At 41.3% G+C, this 23,287-nt stretch overlaps 2 protein-coding genes across 5 annotated transcripts in view; one reads left to right on the top strand and one right to left on the bottom strand.

Moving 5' to 3' along the window:
• The window catches only part of LOC125888876 (beta-galactosidase-1-like protein 2), a 30,786-nt gene extending 27,778 nt beyond the window's left edge, over nucleotides 1-3,008 (top strand). For both annotated transcript variants that reach the window (XM_049576508.1, XM_049576509.1), the window contains one exon: nucleotides 402-3,008. In XM_049576508.1, coding sequence (XP_049432465.1) covers nucleotides 402-488 — 87 coding nt within the window. In that variant the 3' untranslated portion in view covers nucleotides 489-3,008. The remainder of the gene's footprint in view (nucleotides 1-401) is intronic.
• A 2,288-nt stretch (nucleotides 3,009-5,296) lies between these two features.
• The window catches only part of b3gat1a (beta-1,3-glucuronyltransferase 1 (glucuronosyltransferase P) a), an 86,982-nt gene continuing 68,991 nt past the window's right edge, over nucleotides 5,297-23,287 (bottom strand). For 2 of the 3 annotated variants that reach the window (XM_049577139.1, XM_049577140.1), the window contains exons 4-9: nucleotides 22,478-22,620; nucleotides 18,781-18,852; nucleotides 18,164-18,675; nucleotides 11,634-11,930; nucleotides 7,958-8,056; nucleotides 5,297-7,652 (exon numbers count right to left, since the gene is read on the bottom strand). In XM_049577139.1, coding sequence (XP_049433096.1) covers nucleotides 7,970-8,056; nucleotides 11,634-11,930; nucleotides 18,164-18,675; nucleotides 18,781-18,852; nucleotides 22,478-22,589 — 1,080 coding nt within the window. In that variant the 5' untranslated portion in view covers nucleotides 22,590-22,620 and the 3' untranslated portion in view covers nucleotides 5,297-7,652; nucleotides 7,958-7,969. The remainder of the gene's footprint in view (nucleotides 7,653-7,957; nucleotides 8,057-11,633; nucleotides 11,931-18,163; nucleotides 18,676-18,780; nucleotides 18,853-22,477; nucleotides 22,621-23,287) is intronic. The other variant, XM_049577141.1, reaches the window with a different exon arrangement.

Genomic DNA, 23,287 nt, shown 5'->3' with positions numbered 1-23,287 from the left:
GCCATCCATTATCATTAATGTACAAATATTCACAGGTTTTAGGCGCACGCTAGAAACAATATGATGCACACACGTGGCAGATGCACATGTTTTCTGAGTGCTATCCAGTTCCTCTGGTCACATGCTCCTCACCTCCGCAAATGTGCCGAACTAAAAGCACATCACGGGTCAACACTTACAGGATACAGTTACTGATTTTCATCACCCTGTAGCTTTGATGTTGTTGAACTCTGGAGCGCTTTCTGGAAAAATGTCTTAGCTGCATCTACTGCATATATTGTGTTTCTCCTACTCGCCCTAACTTCTCATTTCTGTGCATATATTGACGTTAGTGTCCAACCACCCACTCTCACTGTCCTTTCATGACCTCAGCTAAGCTGGTATTTTTTGCCTCATTACAGGTCATAGTTTTTGAAGAGCAAGAAACAGATGGCAAGATTCAGTTCGCCAGCAGCCCGGACTATGGTATGAGTGTTGATGTCCAGTGAGGACAGGAGGTGAGAGGGGAGTTTGGAGGAGAAGAGGATGATGAGGGAGTAATTGGGGAAGACATGACGGAGATTGTTGTTGTGAGCTTCGCACATCCGGGACCAGCAGCACTCAAAGCTAACGTGTCAGTGAAGGGGACTCCCTGAAAACTTGGCATTTCACTCATGTCCTTGGTCACACAGTGTTGTGTGCCTGATGCGTGTTTTTGTCAGTCCACATTGCGTTATTTGGTCACTGTTTGAATAACTCATAGGTACATAGGTATGTGGGGTAAAGTAGTAATTACCAGAGATTTTAGTCCAGTCTGAATGTGCCATGTCAGTAATCATTACTGTATGATGTCAGTAAAGATAACCGCGACTTTTACCTTCTGTAAAAGGGTCCCGGAAAATTACCTCAGGTAATACTAATCCTGTGCGAATAGACCAGCCGTAAATATGTGTGTAGATACTTCGTCATATCCTGTTTACAAACCTTTTTTTGCGGATTTTCAAGCATGGAGGCTCTTGAAGAAGCACTCAGTTTTGCACTTCACAGTCGGACAAGTCTGTGTGAAACCTCAGGTACTGTGGGCCTACAACGAACATGATTCAAAACCAAAAGAAGGTCACAAGCACTTGTCCAAGGCATGGGACTTCTGATTGCTTTAGGTAAGTTAAGTATGCAATGTAGCAGGCCTATGTGGCTAATAAAAAAATGACAATAAAATCAACCAGTAGGCTAATCAGTTCATAATAATTCGATGTTGTAGGCTATATTATTTTTTACGCACAGGAAGCAACGTCATACGCACATGACGACAGGAGGGGACAGCGGTGCGTGAATGGATTTACACCTCCCACTTGTGGTAGTTTTACTGATATTTCTTATCCTGTGCGAATTGGCCATTAATATTACCGACGTCCTGAGGTAAAGTGACATTACCCCACGTGCCCATGTAAAACTAATCCCGTCCGAATAGTGCTTTTATCTTATACCAAACATTAAACCCTCAGGAGACCTCATGCTTATCTGCAACTGCAAACAGAGATGGTTATTTATGTTTTTGTGGTCATTTTTTGACAAAGACACACTTAGATTTCTGCTATTTTACTCTCATGCTGGCATGGCTGCAACTGCAACTAGACTTCCCTGCATGACTTTACCTGACTGCTGATAAATGCTCAAATTGACCATCATAACATTATACTGGAAAATACATACAACTAAATAGTGCGTAAATACATTGTAATTTAGATGGACTAAATTATGTTGAACAAGAAAAATCTACTCAGATGGGGAGTCTGTATTCTGATACCTTGTGTTATTTAAAAAGGTGTGAGACCACATATACAATTATAGGAAAACATGAACGGTATATTCTGTATGCCTTCTTACTCATAGTGTGTATTATTCAGTCTAGTGTGCCTTATTTTCCACACTCTTGAGATAAAACTTGTCCATACTTTGCCACTCCGTCCAACCAAAATTATTTAGGGTTTTTGTTCATTGTTTTTACAAAGGTGCAGGTAGGTTATCATATAAAGTATAAATATCCACACAGAGCTTGTCGAAGCATGCACTGCTGCGTCCTATAAAACCACGCTCATCTGGGTGAAATACCAACCTGTTAGGGAGTCTCAGCCCATCAGTGAATATGACATTTTGTGGCCTCTCAGAAGACAACAACACAGCATTTTTTTTATTTAATGAATGTATTTTTCACATTCTGTTAAATCCTTGTTGTTCAAATTAGTGACATTAACATTACCCTGTACTCATATGCTTCATTCCTGGAGACCATAGTGTTGTGGTTGATGTTAATACATTGTTATAAAATGTCTCTCTCTATCCGACTTAATTTATAAATTACAGGCTGTGTGAAAAGAGCTGTGAATAAAGGCAGGTTTGACCTCTGTGTCAGTAGCCAAGGCCAAGGAAGCTTGTGAACTGTTTTATTTATCCTGCACACTGGGAGCCTGTTTGATGCAGGCCAACACTGGTTGCTTTTCAAATGTACCTTCTTATGATATGCTGTGAGCCCCTGCAGAGAAGTCAAGAGCACAAGCTGTGCTTGAAGAGTTTTTTTTTCAAAAAATCATCTGTTGTTTGTTATGCTAACCATCTTGGATACTATCACGGTTATTTTCTTTAAAGAGCGATGCCACAGTGAAGCCGTGCTGTCATGTTTAGTGCATTTTAATTAAGTGGTATTGTACAAGCCAGTATGAATAGGTAATGTAAAAGCTGATCGTTAGGTTTCCTGTGGTGCTGAATCCTGATCCCATTTGCACCAGCTATTCATATAAAGCTTAGCCTGTTTACAAAAGTATAAGATCTCAGTAGAGATTTATGTATTACTTAAAACGTTTTTCACCACAGAATAGTGCATACAGTAGAAATGAGCTGTAAATACATTTTGCTATGTAGCTGAGCAACCAAATATTACAACGCCTACAGTAACAAATAATGGTAGCTTAGCATATGTCCTGTTTAAAGCACAAAAGAAGCAATGGTATGTAATCGACATGTCTGACTTGACACCTGATGAAACGCTGCCTAATAATGGTGTAAGATTTAAATATTACAAAACATAACACCAATAATGTTAGACTAAATAACGCTGGGTTATATTAGCATAATTGAATGTTTCTTACTTATTGTAGACTGCATAAATACTATCAACTCTGAAATGTCTGTGTATGCATATATAATCTAGAAATGCTGCCTCGTGGTTGTATGCCTCAGTGAAACAGTCAAGTTCCACTACAGTTTACATCCATGTCTGTGAAAACACGGATGCATCTCACACACCATTCCTCCACCAGCGCAGAAGACCCAATATTAATGTCACCAAGTCAGTATCCAACCAAATGTCTCTCCTTCTGTTCCTGAGATACGGTGTTAAATAATGTCCAGAAAAGCGTTTCTATAGATCATTATAATTTCACAGTGAAGCTGAACTTTGTCCTTTTGAATATGAAATGTCATCACTTCATCATTTTATCCTATCAGACATTTGTGTGAAATTCTGTCGTAATTAGCATAGGAATTCTTGAGTAACGGCCAAAGAATGTTTTATGAGGTCACAGTGAGCATGACCTTTGACCACCTAATTCTCATCAGTTCATCGTTGAGTCCAAGTGGACATTTGTGCCAAATTGAAAAAAAAAAAAAAAAAACCCTTAAGGTGTTCATGAGATATCGCATTATTAGATAGGCAAGGTCACTTCAGTGCTGACCTATGCGCGCCAAAATCTAATCAGTTCATCGTTGAGTCCAAGTGGATGTTTGTGCCAAATTTGAAGAAATTCCTTTAGAGTATTCTTGAGACATCGTTTTAACGAGACAGTATTCACAGCTAGCTTATGACTGATTTACATATTACTAAAGTCTTCACTGGCTAAGATGATCCTTTTGTGTTAATTGTGCAACCTTGGGGACATTGGTAGTATAGCGGATAGTGCCGGCGCCCCATGTACAGAGGCACTGCCTCACTGCAGCGGTCGTGGGTTCAAATCTGTCCTGCGACCCTTTGCTGCATGTCGGTCCCCTCTCTCTGTCTCCCCATTTCACACACTGTCCTGTCCGTTAAAGGCAAAAAGCCCACAAAAATAATCTTTAAAAAAAAAAAAATTGTGCAACCTACAATAGCACATAAATCACTAGTTTGAAACTAGCTAGCTAGCTGTTACTGATAACTTTAATTAAAAACACTGGTGAATTCAGGAAATACCAAGGATTTTTACAAATGCATCACTTTGTACGTCATTGAGTGTCACAGAAGTCAAATGTGTCCGAAACATATGTAGCACAACACACAGTGTGAAGACATCCAGTGTACACACACAGTACTCCAGCACAGGTGAGGTTCTTCTCAGTTATTTATTTCTCTTGATTCAACTAACATCTTTCTCTGAGACAGAACTGCTGTGGCAAATAAACAACCTTAAGAGTCACATGCATAAAATGTGAATCACATGAGGCTGGGGGATGACAGTGGAGATGAGGAAAAGAGAGGACTTGTGTGTAGAGTGTATTGTGCCTTAGAGAAGCCCCTCAGAGGGTAATGCTCATTTTAACTGACATTAAATACTGAATGACCTGCACTGCTAAAGTTGATGGATTAGGTAGGTTGGTTCTAGGAGACTAATTGTCTGTGAGTATTAGATATTGCTTGATACATTGTCTGCTGAAGTATGACTTCAGGTGTGGGACAAAGTTGTAACTACATCACTTTCAAGGTGAAGCCCTTTTGACTTGTTCTGCTGCTTCAGGACACACCACAGAGAGAAACATCACAGTCTTGTTTCACCGATCCAACCACATGCTGACCTGTACGCCACAGGACGTGTGTTTGCCTGCATCTTGACAAGAGGAACATTTTCAAAGATGAAAGCAGGAAATTAGTTTCACTTAAAAAGTAAATCATATACAACATTCTCAATTTCAGGAAAACTTGTAGTGTTCAAGTTATTTAGTCGCTGGCATTTGTACATTTTGGACTCTTCATTAGTTTCAATGTTAATAACTTTTCAGGCGGATCAGTTCATTTAGATTAAACGCTGGTAATGACCTCTTATATGAAATTTAGATTAACAGCAATGCTATAAAGAAGATGGTGTGTGTGTGTGTGTGTGTGTGTGTGTGTGTGTGTGTGTGTGTGTGTGTGTGTGTGTATGTGCCTGTTGGTAGCTCTAACCTATTACTGACCTATATGGTAATCCATGTGTACACTATACCATAGGTGCGCATGCTTTTTTAGAGAGCAGTCGGAAAATACAGATTTAAGGGCAAACACTGCTATGATTCAATTGCACATCCACACTTGAAATAAATACATAAATAAATATATTAAATTTGACTTTTTTTTTTTTAATAAATAATGGGAGGCAAGTTGAAGAGTAGAACAAATCCAAAGACAGTCTGTGATCTCCATGGCCAATCCCTGTGCAGTGTAATATCATGCAGTCAATGAAAACAGCCAGTCTGATGAGAGATACAATACAGCCATTGTCTGAAAATCTTATCATATTCCAAGTGAAATATGTAATAACACGGTTTCCCCGGCTGATGAGCCCGAGAGGCTGTAACGTCTTTGTAAGTTTTCATACTGCAGCAGTGTATTTTGGGCTGTGTGTGTTAAAGGAGGGAGGGTGCACAGAGATAATCTGGCAACAGTACAGAGGCTCAGTGTTTGAATTATCTCCAGCTACTTCTGCCGGGCAATGTTAGATAAGAGCCACCACTGTGTATTGCACTAGACGGATGATTTATCAAGTAGAGGCGAGATTCTATTATACGAGGTGTAGAATAACTTTGTTACAGTGTTCAGCCGTACAGCATCATCGCTGCTGATGTATATCGTTAGAGCTGTGGTGACTCCCCCTCTGTGATCCAGTTAATGTACAACAGATAGGTATTAATACTAAAGAAAACCATGACATCATTCCACAGTACTGAAGATGTGGCGTGTTGCTACCAAATCATTAGCAAAAATAATATTTTTGTTGTGCTTTTCTGTAGCTTGCTGTCAATTGAGTAGCTTCTGTTATCTCATTTCATACATGAAAGCCATTTTTTTTTTCTTCATAAAAACTAAATATTTGGGGCCATGCATAAATTATGTTAATCTATCCTTCATAACCAGCTGTTCGAAGGTGAGCTGTATTAAAAGCCAGCAGATGTAGCCTGAGCATCTAAATTTGTACTTTGGGGAATTCTGTCTCCTTCAAAGTGTTTTTTTTTTTTTTTTTTTAAAGAGGAGAAGGACTGACAAGCCTAGTGAAAACCAAATTCTCTGGCTTTGATGCTGTTTCATCCTGCTATTTTTTTTTTGAGCTCGCACATAGCGAGCGGACCTTGTTAACGGGTGGCTCGTGGACATGTGAGCGTGCACAGACAAGGGGCGATATTAGCTCTCTAAAATGACACGCACCCCCTCCGCCACAATGTCAAAAACGACACTTTAAATGAAAGCTTACATGGCAATTAGGTCGGACTTTGTGAGTCTGCTGTGTGGCTGATGTGAAGTTCTTGTCTAGGCGTCGTGAATGTGTCACAAACTGGGGTTTCTGTTACCAAATGAAATTGGTGATGTGCTATTACTCTTTCCATGTGTTGAACCTAGAGTGAACCTGTGCCTTGTCATGTGTCGTGAGGAATTCACCAGGGGGGAAGAGACTTTTTCTTTTTTTACATATAAATACAGTAATTACAATGCTTTAGCCAAAATTTGTCATCAATCCTCTGATTGTTCTCATGTTGAGTTACTATTTACACATGTTGCCAGAAAGGAACATCACTTGTGTATTTTTGAAGTGCTAAGAAGTGTAAGGTTTTTTTATGTTTACATAATCAGCTCCCAAGCACAACAAGGGGTATGTTTCAAACAGCAGTCTCTCTTCAAGTGTATGGGGGGGATGGCTTAAATGCATGAGTTATAATGACACCATAAAATGAACAATGATAACCCAAGAGTAAATGCAGGTAAGAGTCAGTAGTATTGAACTAACAAGTCAAGTGCTTGTGAAACACCCAAACAGATTAAATTAAATTAAAGCAAACATTTTCATAGTTATCAAAAGAACATTCCTTCCTTTGCTATGTTTGTGTTTGCTCAAAGGAAAATCCACACAAGACATATTTGTCCCTTGGAGTCGTGGTTTTATCCAGGCTGATGATGTCCTTAAATCCAAGAGGAATTTCCCTCGTGTACCATGTGCAGATCCACTTTTAAAACATTTCTATTTTTTTTTTCTTTTTTGAGGTGAAGGATATTCTTTAACCTGCTTGTTTGGTTGACTCCGCTGGCTGTATGCTTGTCATATTGTGCTGTCTCTTTTGTTGGGTTGTCCTCAGCGGGGCATCGTACCGTAAAGGTGCAGGACATGTCAATCCACACTGTGAGGCGTCCTTTATTTCGTCTCCTCTGCACGTCAGTCGTAGACCTGACAAATAACTGCAGCCTCTTACTAATCTGTGCTTTAATATGGTACATTTGTACTGTTTTAGTCCATATTTTAAAAATGTCAGATTCAGTCAAGAGGATTAAATCCCCCTTCAAAGGCCCCCATTTCCTTTTTTTCCTTTTTTTTTTCTGATGATTAAGACATGAACGCTGGTTGCACTTATCAAGAGACTCAGCCGTTTTCTTCCTCCGCAGGTCCAAGGCCAAACACCTGCTGTAGAAAGGATTAAGATATGCTGAGAAAGAGCACTAAGCCCTAATTAAGTTAATTGAACCTGTTTATTTCAGTGGTGACATTTAATAACGGACAGCAGCTGCTGTAATTGTGCACGAACAAAGAGCACATTTAAAAATGAATGTACAATTAAATGGGAAATATTAAAAACAGCTGCTCTTTTTGTAGTCGAGCAAGGTGATCATTGCATTTCCATTTTTCTGTCTGAAGGACGTACTGATTGATAAAGAAAGGTTCAGGTCTGTAATTAAAAGTGTTTCAAAATGTATAAAACTATTATTTACCATGGTCTGAGGTCAAATCTCCACATTGGGGTCTGTGAATCCTTTTTTCCCCTCGTTTACAAGGACAGGTTTCTCCGTTCTTGTGTGCCAAACGAGTATCTGGTGAGAAAACCAAACAATGGGACCATTAGTAACATGCTGTTCCCTTAATGCACTCATTCAGTCTGCTCTCCCTTTCAGCTCCCACTCTGCCTCATGTTCTTCAAAACAGTCAATTCCGGTTCGAGCTCCAACAGTACACCACCACAGGGCCTGTCTGTGTGTAAAGAGCTACTTGAGCGTGAACCCTGCATTAGAAGGGAGTGAAGAGGGACCACACGAGTGTGTTACCTTGGAAATATAACACAGCCCCCTCTTCTTGGCCTGTGTAAAGTCCTCTCCTGCCCATAGGATAATGGCTACCTTCAAATGACAGCCAACTGTCGACGTTTCGACACAGTATGTATGAGCTTTTTGCCTTTGCGGCAGAGCTACAGTTCTTTGCACAGTTCTTCTGGGTATGCTTTTGTGCCATCAAGCCTTCAGACTGGGTTCATTTGGCCCCAGAGACCAGACAAACATCCAGGAAAAGGATGGCAAGGGGAGCAGGGGAGGGAGGGAAAAAAGTGCCAAGCTCATTTTCCCCGCTCTTCTCTGTGTTGGAACCCTCCTGCCTTTCATCTCGCTGTGGTGCGGCCATGAATTATGCATAGGGTGTGTTTGAGATGTGCCAGGAGCCCACTCCCACTTTGCTCAGGTGTAGGGGGAGGTTAATAGTCACGCTTGCATCTGAAGTGGAAGATTATAAGGAAGAGAGATGCCCATGCACGACTTTCCATTTCTTTCTTCCTCTTTCCCTCCCGCCCTTCTGTCCGTCCCTGCGCTCATCTGTAATCAGTGTGACGTCCCTACCTCCCCGTTCCTCCCAACTCCAATTCCGCTCTCTCAGCCGTTCCCTGAATCCCCTCTTTTCATTTACCCCTCTGAATGGCTGGGGGAGAGCAGGAGAAAAAGCTGGCTGAAAGTATCTTTCTCTCCCTTCCTTTCCCTCTCTCACTCTCTTTGTGTGTATGTGTGTGTGTGTGTGTGTGTGTTTCTGTAAGGGTGATTGCAGTGTGAATCCTGGCTGGCTAAAGTCCTCTGGCTGACTCCTCTTTGCCCAGAGAGAGGCTTAGTGATGTGACCCAGACCAAGGGCCATAAGCAGGGATGGTGGAGTGGGTATGGAGGAAAACGCCTCTGCTGCTGCTGCTGATGCTACCCAGAAGCCTGTTACCGAAATGTGTGTATGCAAGAGCGCTTGTGGACAGAGTGAGAAACCTAATCAGTGATATCCAAATTTTCAGCAACAACTTTGTGCTAATTTACTCTCTAACCATTAGGAAATCATGTTTTCATGGAATTTTTGTCAAGAAATTTCATGCTTTGTAAATGTTGAAGAGGCACATTGAGGAGGAAGAAGTTCATTTGCTGCTAACAATCACCAATTATGTTTCAAGAACATCTTGAATAAGTTTCTCCTTATCACAAGGAGAGTGATGTGGTTCAGTGTCATTTAGTTTTCTTTTAACGAAATGGTCTGACATTTTGGGAGAGTGCTTATTTGCTTTTTTACAGAAAGTTACATCCGAAGATTGAAATAAGAAGTGGTAAATACAAAGCTACAGTCAGTAGCAGGTTAGCCTAGCTTAGCATAAAGACTGGGAACAGCTAGCCTGGCTCTTAAACAAAATCTGTCTACCAGCACTTTTAAATATAACTCTTGGCAAGAAAACGAATAAGCATACTTCCTGAAATGTCAAACTATTCATTTAAAAATTCATGGTCTTATGCCTTTAAGGGAGCCATATTGTGTAAAATTGTTCAGTTTCTTTTGCTGTCTTGATTTGTTTGTTTGTGGGAAGTCACAGTTTTGTCACATCAGTGGTTTTGTCCCATTTTCTTTTATCAGAATCTGAATTACTGGTAAAATAGACTTTACCAAAATGGGTCAGCACACAAATTTAGAAACCGTTTTTCAAGGTTATATCATTAGTATGCCCCAGCCAGTTGTGGATAGTAAGCATTCTTATTTGTACTATTTACTCCATTACATTTATTTTACAGCCATAGTCACTCGATACTTCACAGATTAAGATTTTACAATCAAAACAGACACAGTAAGCTGTATTTGTAAAGACTGACCACTTGTTCCCAACCTGTTTGGTGTGTGACCTCTTACAGAAAGCAGCGTGTAGCCGGAGCTCCTTGTTATGTTTCAGATGTCGATGTTGTTGTCAGTACTTCCATTAAAGATACATTTTTTCTCAAAACCTCTAAGATGGTTTGATCGAAATAACAGTTTGAGGCCAAAAGAGGTCAAATTCTGGTCAGAGAAAAGTCCAAAAATCAAAAACAGTTTTGAATCAGACTTTTTTTTCCTGTTCCTACTTCCCTACATCTTTAACATCTCAGATCCCCCAGATTTATCTTGTAACCCTTCGGAGGGACCTGACGCCTAAATTAAAATAAAAAGCCAGATGTAGATAACACACTGATACATCTGTGTTACTTAAATGCAGAATGACTACTTTTACTTAAAGGTCCACTGTGTAGGATTTAGCGGCATCTATTGGCAGAAATGGAATATAATATCCACAACTATGATTTAATTAGTGTATAATCACCGGAAATTAAGAATCGTGTTGTTTTTGTCACCTTAGAATGAGTCATTTATATCTACATACGAAGGAAGTGGGTTCCCTTCCACTGAGTCCACCATGTTGTTCTACGGTGGCCCAGGACGAACAAATCAAACACTGGCTCTAGATAGAGCCAGTTGCATTTTTGTGTCGGCCAAAACACACTTGACACATGGGAGAATGTTCAGTTTTGCAACCTCAACACTAGATGCCACACTTTAAAGGAACAGTGTGTAAGATTTAGCTGGATTTAGTGGTATTTAGCAATGAGGATTGCAGACTGCAACCAGCTGACACTTCTCCCAGGTGAGAACTTCTTCAGTGGTCTGTGTTCAGGCAGTTTTTACCGAGAGCCAAATTGTCCGCAGAGGTCTATTTTTCTTCAAAACAAACAGACCTTGTGATTTTAACTGGTAAAAAAAACACAGAATAATACAGTTACACGTTAAAAAAATCTGCGGTTTTTCAACGCTCTTGTCACAGAGGGGCTGCAAACAGTGACTACCACGAAAACATGAATGGCCCTATGTAAAGCTAGTGTTTGATTTGTTCATTCTGGGCTACTGTAGAAATATGGCAGTGCAACATGGTGATCTTGTAGACGAGGACCCGCGCCCTATATAAATATAAACGGCTCATTCTAAGAGAATGAAAACACAGTGATTCTTATTTTTAGGTGATTATACAATGAAGAAAACATACTTATTATATTATGTCCCATTTCTGCCAGTACATCCCCCTAAATCCCACACACTGGACCTTGGGTACTAAAGGTACATTTTGTTGATGATACTGTTGTTCTTTGACTTGAGTAGGAATTTTAATGCAGGACTTTGGCATTGATGTATTGGTACTTTTATATAAGTAGAGGATCCAAATACTTCTCCCACCACTGTCTGCAGCAGGTCTGATTCCTTGAAAACCATTTTTTACTATTCTCAAACACTTAAGTAAATCCTTTGACTTCTAACTGCTCAAGCTGCTTAACAGCAGTAAACACTGAAAAAAGGGGATTACCTTAGTGCAATTGGCTGCTTTAGGCTCCAGGTCGTTGAGTGTGACAAGTTCCCGGAGCAAACTACTCTCCTGGTAGCCTCCCTTCACCCCGCGAAGCTTAAAATATGCCTGCGGCTTGAAGAGGATGAGCCTCAGGTTGATGGCAAAGCCAGCCATGTCGATGGCAAAGGGTCGATGGGGGTCGAACACTGTCTTCCATCCATAGACCTTTCCAGCTGCATTGACCTTGGGGGATTCGTACCGCAATCCGCCCACAAAGGCCACAGGCCACACTGAAACTTTCCGTGTCGATCTCATCTGGGGAGAGGAGAGAAATGGAGGAGGGAAGAGAGCAAATTAGTCATCTGAAAAAGCGTACATTACAGTGAGACACGGTGTATTTGAGCATCATCTGCCAGCATTACAACAGAGCGTGGACGGAGGGTTTTTAGAGCTGCTCCTATTATTCATTCTGAAAGACGGTGAATATTGACCAAGCCATTGTGCCGTGTGTGCAGCCGACACTGTTAGATGAAGGCAGATCACACACATTGTTCAGAAGCTGCCCCACAATGAGATAATTAGACACAACCATCTTTAAAGGGAGTACAGTGCCAAGAGGGTTTGAAGGAGCCAAGCCATTAGAGCAAGTGGCGCTATTCGCTGGTTGGCTGAGGAGATTCTTTAAGGTGGTGCACTGCCATCCTCTTCTTTTTTTTGTCCTTTCATCTTCCAGCATCAAACGATCTTACCGCCCTTTTCTTTGTCTGCCTTTCAGTTAGTCTTTGCCATTCTAGCAGGAGCCGCCGCAGTCATAAAAGGTACGTTTTTACAATGAGAGAAGAGGAAACAGCAGAGTCATTTAATCAAACTCAATGCAGCAGAAATAATGATGCTGGTGTGTCTCTCGGGGGAAGTCCATTTAAAATAAAGGTGCAAGTGCATGTATAGTATCTAGTATGTGTGTGTGTGGGTAGTATACAATAGATCACAGTACCTGCACACATATGCATGCATATAGGAGACATCTACTGCCATCTTGTTTGCATGTGTGTATTTGTAAAAGCATGCATTGCGTATTGTAAATGCATGTTTGTGCAAATCATATGCAAATAAGTCTTTGCATTTGAGCTGCCGTGTTACATTGGTGTGTGATCTGATGTGCTGCTGTGTGGTCAGTTCAGGGGATCAGAGACCAGCAGAGTGTGAACAGCATGAAGTGGGCTGTGGGCTTATGGGAATCTGTGGATTTGAGCTCTAGGGCGAAAAACTGTGCCAGGCACCCAGATAAGATTTGGCAGGACGTACGGTCTTAATGAGCTCTGGGTGTTAATGGTGGAAGAGAGATTGAGTACTTAGATGCATGTGTCCAGCTGCTATCATTTTATACACAGGATCAAATGTTCTTTTGGCTGACAACATCTCCTCATTATTTTTCTGTCTGTTACATGTCCTACATGTGCTTTCCTATATCATCAGCTGGGTATTGTTCACATATACTGCTCTAAGTTGCTGAGGAGCTCCCCGCAGCACTTTCCTCCAGGTTATCTTGCCATTGTTTTTTTGTAGTCAGGCCACAGCTGAATCCAGCCACCAACCCATTTTGCCCAAATGTCACCTGCCTGCGTCCCTCATAGATATACAGTATATACAACCTAAACCAAAGGGAAGCATAAATCAGGCTCTCTGCAGGAAGTGTCAAGAGGCTCGTCACTTCCCCATCTACACTGAAAATGTGAAAATGAGTGTTCTGCCTGCAGCCTCTGGTGGGAATATCATCCAGTATAACAGCACAAATCCCTGTTCTGCTGGCACCCAAGTAAATGAAGACACAACAAAGTTCCTCTTGCCCCATTCTGGTGGGTATGATGTGTTTGTAAAGAGGGTTTTTTTTTCCTTCAGTTCTTTTTCTGCTGTTGTTACAGTTTGTATTTGAATGCCTGTGTGTGCTTTTAAGCTCTATTTTTTGCTCCACTTAGAGAGGGGCTTTCAGAGACGGAGTGTCCGTGTTTCAGAGAGGCAATACAAAGAAAAGAAATCCCAAATTCTCACAGAGAAAAGAAGGCAAGCATCCAGGTACATTAATCAGTCCTTAAGGGTGCAGAGGGGAAGAAACAAAACAGAACTGTCATCTACTGCTGCCATTGGAGGAATCTTTGGATTTAAGTGTTTGTCCAAACAACAGACAATAACAACAGTTATTTAGGTTTTAGAATCCTGGTTAAAGTTATTCAAAATGCCTTGATTAGAAATGTAATAATACAGATTGTAAAATGCAGAATTGTGACAATGCATAGCTGTCTCTCAAAAGCAGGGTAAGATATCAATATCAGTTAGCTTAGATAATGATAAAGTTGTGACATTTTAATTACTAATGATTTTGAAGATTTCTTGAGCATAAATGTATGAAAGCACCAACAAAATATCGTAATAATGTCAACGTTGACGCGTTTTAATATTTGATTTTGCTATTATCCAGACCTACTGCAGACATTCTGATTATGTGTTTGCTCCGTTCTCTTGGATTTAGGTTGTTGACATTTATTCTTAAAGGCTGAAATTTAAAACAGAGAGAGTTGGCTAAAAATAGCATGCTGTATGCTAAACAGGAAAAAAACTTCTGTAAACATGTCTTATGTAGCCTCAATAACTCATGTAGTTCTTCACAGGGTGATGTACTTTGACTGTGAGAAATACAGTTTTTAAAAAAGTTGTTTTTTAAGTTTGTATAAGACATGATGACCTAAAAAGCATGCATTGAATATAAAAAAAGCTATATACGTGCCAGAGCTACTGATAGGCTGCAATGAAAGACGTACTGTGGGTATAAATAGGTGGCAGCAATCTGTGGCACCAAACTCTCTGGCAGCAGATGTGATGTAAGTTCAGTTACAATTCCAGTCAGGACATTCTGCCGCAATTGTGTGAAGTTATGTGAATTGCACTGAGGTGAATTCCTGCTGCTCCGTACGTCACCGCTGCTGCTGTCATAGAAGAACTGTTGATGACTGTGGTTAGCAATTAGCTATAGCCTTCTTAATGACACCTCGTTTTAGGCTTAAATAGCATGTCAGCAGCAGAAATGTAATGTTAATGCCTGGATATTGCAGTAGTTCTTGCAGTATCTTTGGCTCAAATAAGAAAGAAAAACACCTAATTAGTTCAGCATCCATTTTCTGAGGAACTAACCCTGATTTTATACATGCCAGTAACATCAAACATCAGGCATTATGTAGTCTATCGACACCGAAAGATTATGTAACTGAAATGAAAGTGATGCTTTCTCTCAGAAAATACTTTTTGCACTACCTCTCTTCATTACTGTCAACATACTCTCACCGGCCACTTTATTAGGTACACCAGATGACCTGCTGAAGTTCAAACTGAGCATCAGAATGGGGAAGAAAGGTGATTTAAGTGCCTTTGAACGTGGCATGGTTGTTGGTGCCAGACAGACTGGTCTGAGTATTTCAGAAACTGCTGATCTACTGGGATTTTCACACACAACCATCCCTAGGGTTTAAAGAGGATGGTCCCAAAAAGTGAACCCAGAGAACTGCTGCCAGTGAGCAGTAGTTCTCTGGGTGAAAATGCCTTGTTGATGCCAGAGGTCAGAGGAGAATGGCCAGACTGGTTCAAGATGACAGAGAGGCAACAGGAACTCAAATAACCACTGGTTACAACCAAGGTCTGCAGAAGACCATCTCTGAACCAACAACACGTCCAACCTTGAAGCAGATGGGCTACAGCAGCAGAAGACCACACCAGGTGCCACTCCTGTCAGCTAACAACAGGAAACTGAGGCTACAGTTCACACAGGCTCACCAAAACTGGACAATAGAAGATTGGAAAAACATTGCCTGGTCTGATGAGTCTGGATTTCTGCTGCCACATTCAGATGGCAGGGTCAGAATGTGGTGTAAACAACATGAAAGCATGGATCCATCCTGCCTTGTATCAATGGTTCAGGCTGCTGGTGGTGGTGTAATGGTGTGGGGGAGATTTTCTTGGCACACTTTGGGCCCCTTAGCACCAACTGAGCATGGTTTAAACACCACAGCCTACCTGAGTATTGTTGCTGACCGTGTCCATCCCTTTATGACCACAGTGTACCCATCTTCCGATGGCTACCTCCAGCAGGATAACGCACCATGTCACAAAGCTCAAATCATCTCAAACTGGTTTCTTGAACATGACAATGAGTTCACTGTACTCCAATGGCCTCCACAGTCACCAGATCTCAGTCCAATAGAGCACCTTTGGGATGTGGTGGAATGGGAGATTCACATCATGGATGTGCAGCCGACAAATCTGCAGCAACTGTGTGATGTCATCATGTCAATATGGACCAAAATCTCTCTCCAAAAGGAGGTCCAACCCAGTACTTGCAAGGTGTACCTAATAAAGTGGCCAGTGAGTGCAGTATCTATATATGCAGTATCACATGCTCACTGATTTTCAATTTTTTGACTTTGGGATAAATTTATTCAGTGTAATTTAAACATGTTACTCCTCCATTTCTGCATGTATTTAAACTGCTTCAGTATGTTTAGTTGTGGCATTGACCTTATTTCCTTTGTTTTTACTAAGCACACATTTTTAAAATGAAATTGTGCCACAACTGTGACATTCTAGTGGTGATTTGACTATTTTTCCTGTATATTTTCATTTGTTTTAATGAAGACAGCTCATTAGCGTGTAACTAGCTCTAATTGTTTGGATTTTTCTTTCAATTAGATTTGAAAATGTATCGCTATTGCTAAAAATTGGAAGTTTCACTCACTTTAGATAAACCAGGAGAAAAAATTGAGCCTGTTCGTAATACACAGAGCAGCGCACATCAATCTTTCAACCTTGTCTGCACACCGAGGACTTAAACGCCTATCTGTTTTCAAGCTGTTAAGACACTGAATATTTACTATGGTGTCGGCAAACTACTGAATTTTTACTATGGTGTCAGCAACCTATATTGTAGTTGCCGTCAACTCTGCTTTCTTCTGATGTGGCTGTCACCTTCTTTTTTTCTCGCATTCTTTTTGTTTTTCTCTCCCTCCCTGTCCCCTTCTCTCTCTCCCCCGTTCCCCCTCAGGGCAGTTACTCTGACCCATAAATAGGCCCGCTGGAGGTGATGGAGGGCCTCTGAGGGAGACGGAGCACTTCGGCTGATTCCCAGAGAAAGGTAATGACAGGCCCCGTCAATACCCGGCGCTCCATTTACTACGGACCCCGTCTGCACTACTAACAAGACTTGAGGCTAATACTCAGAGGACCTAGACCGTGTCCGCTCAGGTAATTCGACTGATGTTGAGATGGATGGCCTGAGATGTACTGATTACACGCCCAAACTTCTCTCCGCCAGCTCCAGATCCCTGACTATGCTCGTTAAGACCTAAAAAAATGCTTCAAGTTACTGAGAATTTATAGTTCAACCACTCCAACCCCTCTTACATAAAATGCCACAGATGCCTGCAGTATATGGCTGGGAAGTGCCGCGGTTATATTAAAGTGAAGTTGTTAGGATTGATCCTTAAAGCATGCAATTTAAAAAGAAAATATTTACATTTGTGCATGTGGACATGTTTTTCTAATATGAAACTAAAATGAATATACATGTAGAGTGAAGAATATCATTGGCAATATCCCCTCTTTAAACAAATATTTATGCCATGCACTAAAAATTCAAAGACACAATATAATATTTAATTCCCCTAAAGCTTTCATAGAGCATATTTAAATGTGCAGCCAGTTTTATTTTACTGGGTCTTTGCACAAAACGAACATAATATATTGCTGAGGGTTCACTGATTTTTGGCTTTCCTGATCAATTCCAATTACACCTCTGTTAGCCCAGTGGCTGCTGAGCTGTAGGGCTTTCTAAACAGGCACAACCGGCTGGCCTCTGTGTTTTTGCTGGGAAAGGTTCAATCTCCCAGACCCCCTGAATTACCACAGTGTGCTCTGTTGTTTTCCTGAAACTCAAGTGGACATCAGCGGTGCAGCATTTGAAAGGTGGATGGAGTGTGAGAATTCTCAGTAGTGGTGCAGAGTTGTTGTTATTATTAAGTCAGTACCAAACAGGAAAAGGTTATGCTGGGGTATAGGCTTTAGATGATTAGGTTCACAGTGAAAAGGTGGAAATAATTAGATGTTAGGGTAAAGGGTGGGTCCATCTGCGTTCTTTTCTGTGTTTTTTAAATGGAAACGTTGACTCAACTGTAATCAGAAAGCAGTGATGTAGGTTACAGCACTGATCCCTTCACCCCCTACACACACTTTAAGGTTAGAGGTGATGTGTTATGCTAAGGACTATCTAGAAGATCTTTAAGAACACAACTATGATGAAGTTAATTCAGCTGTGCGTGTACAAGGTAGTCATTGTTTGCTGTTGATGCCAGAGCAAACATCCACCCTAGCACAGTATTCAGAAACATTTTGTGAAGATCAAACGATACTCTCATTGTGCCTTGTCTTGCTGGTCTTTTTAGCCAATTTGTAAGAGGTTTTAAAAATAACATAAAATGAGTGTGAACGTCCAGCACAGCAGCTCTTACCTCCTCAAACAACTCCAGGCTGTACGTGTTGTCGTCGTCCGCAAAGTAGACGATCCCAGCTTGGCTGCTGTTGGCGTTGAAGGTCTCCCTCAGCCACCGCAGGGCCAGGTTCCTCTGCATGGTCCCCCTAGGGATTCTGGGGTCCCGAGTGTCCCCCCGCAGCTTATAGTTCCTGGGCGTCTCCACATTGAGGTGGGTATAGTTAAGCCCTGTTTCTCTGAGGAGCCGCGTGACTAGAGGCGTTCTCCTCTGGGAGTCCTCTACCAGGATCCAGTGCAGGTTGGGAACATGGAGGAAGGTGTTTGCCAGCCGTGTCAGCTCCGCCTTCTGCACCGGTCGACTATATGTAGGGGTGATAATGTGGATGGTGGGCAACACATCGGACCAGGGCGGAGGCCGCGTATACACATACTCTGTCCTCACCACCTCCACAATGTCCTTATCTGAGGCACAGTATTCCTTGGAGTCCTGCGCCTGGCCACCTGCCTCCCTCTTGCCCTCGACACCATCATCTGCAGATTTGGGGATAAGAAGACATGTAAGGCATTAGTGCAACCTTGGGATGCCCTTTGTATATTTGCCTCAGGTGACTTAAACCCAATGGGGGTAAAGTGTACCTGAGAGCCGGTGGTGGCGGACTGCAAGCCTCTCTGGAATGATAAAGATCTCTTTTACTAGGTGGTGACAGGCTGCAAAAAGTGAAAGCAGGCACCGTGAGAGGATAACACAGCTGATGGACAGAGAGACAGCGCAAGGAAAGGGAGGGGAGAGAGTAGCCTTGCTATTCCCCTAGCGTTGCCTTTGGGCCTTTCTTTCAAAAGAAAAATATGTGGGTATGTGGATCCAGCAGACATGCTCTCTCTTTATGTTCTGACTCCACCACAGACTCTCTAATCTTCTTCCTGCCCCTCCATGTCAGCTTACTAACACTATGTTGCCTTCCTGCAATAAACATGGAATTATTAGCTGAACTCAGTCCTTGTGTTCACATTTAAATTTATTATTTGCCCCACAGATCCCTAAGCATGACTAAAATTACTGTGATTAACTGTGGCGCAATTACTTGGCTGTAAGCATGGACTGCAGTACAATCAAAAAACGGGTTAGAGCTTCACTACCAAGATGTTTTGGCTGATAAATGACTCCATAGAAAAGGGGCTGGAAAATATGCATGTGATTATTGCATTATTCTGCTCTACTCAAACACAATTTGAAAAGCAGAAAACTGCATATTTTCTGAATATTTCAGCTGAGATTGGGAAATAAATTCTGAAGTCATGTTAGGCATTCGACAGTCACCACACAGAATTAAAAATCAGAGCTCCCAGCAGCTGCGGCACTACAGTGGTGATCAGTGGTGCGTCTTTCTATAGACAACATAGGTGGCTGCCAGGACGCTACCCAGAGGGGGGCGTCAACATCTCACTCAATTTCTTTTATTTTTTGTTACAATCCAAAAATTTAACATAAGGGAAAAAATTATCCAAAGATCTAATGCTACACCTCTATTTCTGGCAATGCAGATGACTTTAATGTGTTTATCAGTGATTGGTCATTACAGTCAGAACATGCTAGAGCACTGATGGGGACAGTGGAGTAGTCTATAGCCCTGTTTCTACTCAACACTTTCGGTATGGTACCTTTGGAACCAAAAGTAACCCTTCAGACATGGTACCTAGACCCTAGCGTTTCCACAGCAAACAGTACCTTAAAATATGGGTGGGGTTGTTGTCACTCACTGCTCTGTCCAGCACTCACTGTATATCCTCATTACCTGTGACACAGATGGAAGTCTGCACCTTGTTTATTGTCCACAGAACAGAGTGGCACGCTGACTTTTTCCGAACAATGTTGAGCAGGCTGCAGTGAGAGTCTCTCTCCATGCGGTATTTAAATATATAGCGGGTTTGTGCACTTAGTCCCTCTAAGGCAAGCTTGGGGTTTAGTGTTGCTGAAGCCCACAGGAACGACGCTCCACAACGCTTTTTTTCTCCGAATGAGGATTAGAATATATGCAATTCACATAATCCGGTGGAATTTAATATATATAAACTTCGGAGATCCACTCATTTCTTAAAGAGTATGTCATATAAAAACTAAAATAATGGTCAAAGTTGTCGCAGGGAAATTTAAGGTGTGTTGATGGTTTCATGTTGTCAGCTCATGCATTGAGTAACATTAAGTTAACTTTCCACCTTAAAACACATATACACATATACTATCAACCTGCCAGGGACTGCAAATGAATATTACCCTGTATGGCTAAATATGGCAAGTGACTGAAGTGATCGTGTTAATTAATGTGCACTGTCCCTTTCAAAATAAAATAAACATAAAAGTTACTTTCAGCTGGCCCAGTGAATTAAGTTGGGTTTTTTTTGTCCGACTACAGCTGCTGCAAGAGGCAGCCAATCGTCCTTTCATTTTATAGTTCCAGTCTACTAATAAAACTCTCCACAGTATGAACAGTGGTTACATGAGCCTCAAAACCAGCCACAACTCAGCCCTGAGCAGAGTGACCATCCACTATTGACCAATCAACGGACTGCAGTGTTTCTAGCTCCACCTTTTAGTACCGGAACAGTGTGCTAGGTACCCCAACAGAAGGGTGACCAAAAATAGCATTTGGTAGCATCCACAACTATTCACAGTGGAAACGGAAAGAAAGTGTATTGATCTGAATGGAACCGTAGCATATTGCTTGGTGGAAACGGGGCTTATGTGGAGAAAGCCATTCAGGACGCAGTACATATATGTTTATATATAGATATATATATATATATATATATATATATATATATATATATATACAAAGATATGAATGTGTTAGGTGCAGCACTGGTTGTGAATGTAGCACCACCAGTGCTGCCTTCCACTTTCTTGCCTCTCAAATAAGTTTGATATAATTTTGAAAGTATAAGTGAGAAAAATGTGACCACTTAGTCCAGATTTGCATGTAAACAGTGGTAAATGAGTCCACTGACACATACTAAGTTGACTCCTGAGGTAAAGGCTGTGATAACCTGGCCCCAGTAGTTTGGTCATGATGGATAGAATATGATTATAGAATCATTACGGCTGTTAATTTCTTTTTATTGTGCCACAGTTAATGGCAGTCTTTGTCAATGTTCTGCCCAAGCTCCAGTCGCACCTCCAACATAAGGAGGATTTTCCTGCAGCACAAAGATTAACACAATCTGCTGATGGCCAGATGTTGCACAAAGGCTGCCAGCGAGCACGCTGCCAAAAAACCTCTAGCTTCTCTTTTTAAGAGCACAAAAAGGAAGCCTATGGGCAGAGCTGGGTCAGATAGCACTGGCAACAAATATTCTTTATACCTCATTGTGTCTTCACTGTATTTAACTGTCAACACCTTTTTCATAAAATGCAGGAATTTAGCGAGGAAAAAAAAATTTCTTAGTACAACTCTTTTGGCTTTTTTTTTCTGTGTCAACTATTTTTAGCCTTGGGGCTTTTGTGCAAATTTGTTGTGTTTGTTAACCCCTGTATGTGCATTCGTGACATTATAAGAAGAGGGCAAAGAGCTCTATTGATTTACTGTGGCTGTAATTTGGGTTTGTTTACTCTGCAGCATACTTGACATTTCACACTGTTGGTTTGTGGTCTCTGGGGTATGATTGGGGGGCTCATGAGTGCGTGTTTTAATGACTCACACTGGTGTGCAAACGTGATAGTACATGTGGATGCAAGATATCCCCCCAAGCTAATTGAGCAGACATTTATCATTTCAAACTGCTGATAAAACAAACTCTGACACTAATTTTTCCTGAATTTGAAAGATTTGAAAGAAAGGGCAAGAGTTTGAATATAAATGGATAAAATGAATGATGGACATGCTGCTGTATACTGCATGCTGTGTGTGGTTGAGCGTTATACCAAGAGGAAAATATGGATTTATGGGCCAGGCACGTGAATTGAAGACTGTGAATGCTGTGAAAGGTCATTGTTAATGTATTGGGAAAGTTACTGTCGACATAAGAAAAATGAATTCAGATAAGATACAGCAAAACAATTACTTCTATTCAGCTGACCGACTGAGTATGAAATATAACAATAACTCCTATTAGAGTGCATGTGTGACGATAACTCCTGTCTTCATCCTTTACTAAACAATCCACACTGATGAGGTTTACAATGACTGGACAAGTGTTATTGAGCTCTGATGAAGCTGGTGGTCATGGTTAGTAAGTGCCTCTAAATGAGCGGCCTGTTGTCTAAACCTGAAGTGCAGTGTTAGGTTCAAGGACCCACTTCAGGTTTGATATTGCTAGTGGAGTGCGGTGCACTGCGTACCCTTGCGGATGGCGAGGAGTGGAGCTATAGCGCTTTGGTGCCAAACAGTGATGAGCAGAGTCCAGGGTAACACAATCAACACGATGGCAAGAATATCTCTTCTCTTCGGCATCTCCAGGATTGGTTATTTGGCTCGGCATTACCTGGAGATAAAAAAAGATTGATGTATTATCGTTCTGCATTTTGTAACACACTGTATTTCAGTTCAAGTCACTTTGAGAACATTGAAAAAAATCCATGAAATGTCTCTTCGTGTTCAACTCTGCAGCAGATTCAAGCAAACACATGAGATGCTGAATTATTGCGACACACTTAGGAATTGGGAGACACTTGAGAACACCCATATCTAACACCATAAGTGTTGTTGACAGACATTGTGTAATACTCAGAGCTGTTAAAACAGCCTCACTAAAACACATTAAGAGTGAGATGATGGAGTAGGTGCTGCTCAACCTGTGCAGAAACCTGGAGGAAGTTAAAAGTCTAAAGGCCATAAAATAAAGTCTGAGTCTAAGTGTGTCACACACAAAAAAGGAGGGTCAAAGCCACTGGACGAGCTTGTGCCCTCTGCCAACCCAGTGAGCTCATTGGTGCCATCACTGGAGACAGGGCAGTGACTTCATGCCCAGCACTGAAACTATTCATAAGCCAAATGGCAGGAAACGATGTCACCAGACTGCGGGTTGACTGTTCTGGAAATGCGCCCTTCCCTCTAAGTACAGAATGTTTGGTTCAAATTTGTATCCCTTAGAAAGATCTAATTACAGCATGAAAGACGTTCACTGAAAATTAATTTGCATAGCATTTACA

This window comes from Epinephelus fuscoguttatus, linkage group LG5, assembly GCF_011397635.1.
Source record: "Epinephelus fuscoguttatus linkage group LG5, E.fuscoguttatus.final_Chr_v1".
In the NCBI taxonomy this organism is placed as follows: domain Eukaryota; kingdom Metazoa; phylum Chordata; class Actinopteri; order Perciformes; family Serranidae; genus Epinephelus; species Epinephelus fuscoguttatus.
The sequence above is the reverse complement of the archived record's forward strand: the minus strand, read 5'-3'. Positions and strand labels throughout refer to the sequence as shown.